Raw genomic sequence first — 4,624 nt, 5'->3', positions numbered from 1 at the left:
TAAATCATATTTTTTTTAATTTTTTTTTAATGAATTTTATACTTTTTCTTTTTTTTTTTTTTTTTTTTTTAATAATACACAAAAAAGGGAAAAAAAGTATAATTATTTCAAAATGAAATGAAAAAAAAAAAAAAAAAAAAAAATGTATATGTATAATTATACTTATTTAATATATTATACTTGTAATGATAAGATATATATTTTTGAAAAAATGTAATTATTTTTACAATATAATCAAAAACATATATATTAATTAATCTTAATTTTTACTCATTTAAAAAAAAAAAAAAAAAAAAAAAAAAAAAAAAAAAAAAAAAAAAAAAAAAATTTATATAGTATAATATTTACTTGTTTAAAAGGAGTGAAATAAATAGGTACTATGTAAATATATAATATATATATATATATAATATATATATGTACTTTTTATTGTATAATGTTTGTTCTCATATTTCAATGCATATTGTAGCATTAAAATATAAAATTATATATATATATATATATATATATATTTTTTTTTTTTTTCATAAGTGTAAAAAGATTTTATAAGCCAGAAGCATAACGAAAGATATAATATTTATATATAATATAATATATGAAGAAAATATAATATAATTATTATAAAAGGAAATATATTTAACTTGAAAATTTTTTTATTGATAAAATATATATATTTACTTTACCTTTCGTGGAATTTATATTTTAAGACATTTATTAGAGCATTATATAATAAATATAATATATATATATATATATATATATATATATGTAATATTTTTATGGGTTTATAATTATGTACATAAAATTATATATATATTTTAATTTTAATATACATCATTTTTAATAATTTTCATATATCCATTTGATATGTTTCATATTATTTTTTAATTCCAAAGAGATTTATAAAATGAAGTAATAAAATTTCAGCCCTTTTATATATATATATATATATATATTACATATATATGACAACTTTATATATTTTTTTATATACCTATTTTGTGCAGTATGTCATAATTAATATGTGTGTAACAATTTTGTATTTATAAAACGGCTATTAAAATGTACATGTAAATAATATATTAAAGATAAAAAGATATGGATGTATTATATTCTTTATAAGAAATGTAAAGGGTCCTTTTTTCTAATTACATAAAAATCTACCATTAGCAAAATGCTCATAAGAACATTTATAAAAAAAAAAAATAATAATAAATCAAAGACATATAAAGAAAAATAAAAAAAAAAACAACATATCGTTCTTTTTTTTTTTTTTTTTTATGTTTACATATACTGACCGTCTACTGTGAACATTCAACTTACTGAACACTTCTCATACATTACATATAAAATATAAAAAAATAAGTACACAATATAAATAAATAAAACATTAAGGGCAAGGAATAGATATCAGTCCTATTATTAGCTTTCTCAGGTTACATATAATATATATATATATATATATATATATATGTGATGATAATGATGTTATTACAGTTCGCATTATTTTATTTTTTTCATTTTATAAATTCACTATATCTTATTTTTAAATATCCTTTATTTTTTTTTAATCAACCGCTTGATATAAAAATATATGAAAAAAAGGAACAACACCTTTTATATTCATAAAATTGTATTGAATACATTCAATGGATTATATGAAATATATATATATATATATATATATTTTTTTTTTTTCTTTATATATTCAATAATTTAAAATTTATTTATTTATTTGTTCTTTTAAATTAATTTGTTATAATTGTGAATAAATAAAAATATGTATATATTATATATATATATATATATATATAATATACAATATATATATAATATATATATTTTTTTTTTTTTTCTTTTCACGTAATATTCCCCTTAATTTTTTTTATATCCGTTTTATATGAGAATAACATATAAAAACGAAGAAAAAAAAAAATACATATAATATATTATTTATATATTAATTATTTGTTGTATCCAACAGAAATTAAAAAGTATGATAAAAATAGAACAAAAAAAAAAAAAAAAATAGGAATAATTATAAATAATTACAAATTATAATAAGCAAAAATATAAAAAAAAGAAAAAGAAAAAGAAAAAGAATAAGAAAATATTATAAAAAAGAAAAAAATATAATAAAAAAGAAAAAAATATAATAAAAAAGAAGAAAAAATATGAAAACATAAGAAAAATGAGAAAAATAAGAAAATTTTGAAAAATATGAAAAAATAAGAAATTTTCTTTCTTTAAAAAAATTATCAAGTCTTATTTATAAAATATTATATATATAATTAAAATATTATTATTATGATACATTTATAGTTTAAATATAAATTATTTTATATGTATATATTGGAATAAAATTGTACCATATATATATATATATATATATATATTTATTGATTTTTTGTATTATATATTATTTTTTTTGTATTAAAACAACCATATTTGAAATATATATATATATATATATATATATATTTATTTATTTATTTATTTATTTATTTATTCATTCAGTTCTTTACATATTTATACAATGGAGTTAATTGATGCGGGATGCTTTATTTCTCAAATGAATGAACTTCTATTAATTGATCCTCTTTACATAAACTATGTTATTACAAATTATTTTAATAATTATATAAATGATAAGAATGTATTGTTACCTCAAGAAGGTTTAAATGGTGTATACTTTGAGAATGCCAAAGCTGGGTTATGGTCATCATTTGCTATAAGAGAAAAAACTTCTTTCTCATCTTATAATATGACCGAAGAAAGTTATGGTAATAACTCGACTTATAATATGTATTCGAATAAGGGTTATAATAATGAAATGGTTCATTCATTTATTTGTTTCAATAATTCAGAGTTAATGCATCAATATTTAACTATTGATAAAATTAATGAACTGAAGTGGAAAACATATGAAGTGAACAATAATAATGTAAGTATAAAAAAAAATGAAGAAAATAAAAATGATAACAAGAGTGATCATATAAATGATAATAATAATAATAATAATAATAATAATAATAATAATAATAATGATAATAATGATAATAATGATAATAATAGTAATAATAATATTATTAATAGTAATAATAAATATAATAATAATTGTGTCTCAAAATATTTCACAAACATACTAACAATCGAAGGAGGACAAGTTGGATTATTTTGTGTTGAATCAATTAAAAAATGTTCCAATATTCTTCTTGAGAAGCATGCAAAACCTGATATTAATAGTAAAGAAGAATTAGATATATTATTTAATAAAAATATGAATAATTTATATCCATGGTATAATAAAATATGTAATATGACATTATCATCATCTATCACTATTATTGATTTTATTGATATGCCCATTGGAAGTGTTTGTGTATCTTCATCAGATTGTGTTTTTAATTATTTATGCGAAGTAGTAACTGATGATATTACAGGGGAAATCTGGGCCATACGAGTTAATTTCCTGAACCCACTAAAATGAGCAACATATAATAATATCCACATATTTTTTATTATATGAAAACGAAAATAATGTTATAAATTAAAAAATAAATAAAAAAAAAAAAAAATATAAAATATAAAATATAAAATAAAAAATTAAAAGAAATCATTTTTATGTATTATTATCCATATGTTTTTTTTTTTTTTATTATAAATTACATATGTTATATATATCACCTATATTATACATTGTATGTATACACCATTATTATTTTTTCATTTTTTTTTTTTCTTTTTTTTTTTTTGTGTATGCTCATTTTTCATGTGTATAACATTATTATCTAAATTGAAATAATTAAATTTAAATTTATATACATATATATATATATGTTATATTTATTTTATTTTTTTTTTTTTGTTTCTTCCATCTGTTTTTTTTTTTTTTCTTTTTTTTTTTTAAATTAAATAATACATGAAATTTTTTTCTTCAAATATGTATATATTATATATATATATATTTATTTATTTATTTATGTGTATTTTCTGTTTTTTTAATTTTTTTATGGTTTCATTTTTTTCTATGGTGGAGTTTATACTTGTCTATATTTAGAGAATTAAAAATATATATATTTGTTTTTTATTTGAATATCATTTCAAACATAGAACTAATAAAAACTTCTTCGTTCTAACACTTGTTTATTTCTTAATATCTATGTTTATTATTTTGTTGAGTAAAAAATTTTAATGAAAATGTATGGCATATTTATAACATGCCCTTCCACATCATTAACATATATTATATATATATATATATATATATATATATATATATATATGTATGTATATATGTGAGTGTATATATATTTATATATCATTAAATATAGTTGCACATGTATACACACAAAAAATATTTTATGTGGTTATACAAAATAAATATCATAATTTTTGATGATAAATTGGTTATAATAATATATAAATATGTATATATATAATTGTAGTTCAAATAAGTATTTATACATTAACCCTTTTTCCTTTTTTTTTTTTTTTTTTTTTTTTTTTTTTTTTTTTTTTTTAAAAAATTTTTTCTTTTTTTAAATTTTATTTTTTATAAAGAAAAGATTTATAAAAAATTTATATATAAAAATGGAAGTAATAAAAGAATTTAAAAATATTT

At 15.3% G+C, this 4,624-nt stretch overlaps 1 protein-coding gene across 1 annotated transcript; it reads left to right on the top strand.

Moving 5' to 3' along the window:
* Positions 1-2,536: 2,536 nt before the first annotated feature.
* Positions 2,537-3,490, top strand: PRSY57_0319200 (hypothetical protein; the record flags this gene model as incomplete). The annotated part of the gene is made up of 1 exon (XM_012905816.2): positions 2,537-3,490. One exon carries the CDS (start codon positions 2,537-2,539, stop codon positions 3,488-3,490), a length of 954 nt encoding a protein of 317 aa, XP_012761270.2.
* Positions 3,491-4,624: the final 1,134 nt, after the last annotated feature.

This window comes from Plasmodium reichenowi, chromosome 3 (assembly GCF_001601855.1).
Source record: "Plasmodium reichenowi strain SY57 chromosome 3, whole genome shotgun sequence".
Classification (NCBI taxonomy): Eukaryota; Apicomplexa; class Aconoidasida; order Haemosporida; family Plasmodiidae; genus Plasmodium; species Plasmodium reichenowi.
The sequence above is the reverse complement of the archived record's forward strand: the minus strand, read 5'-3'. Positions and strand labels throughout refer to the sequence as shown.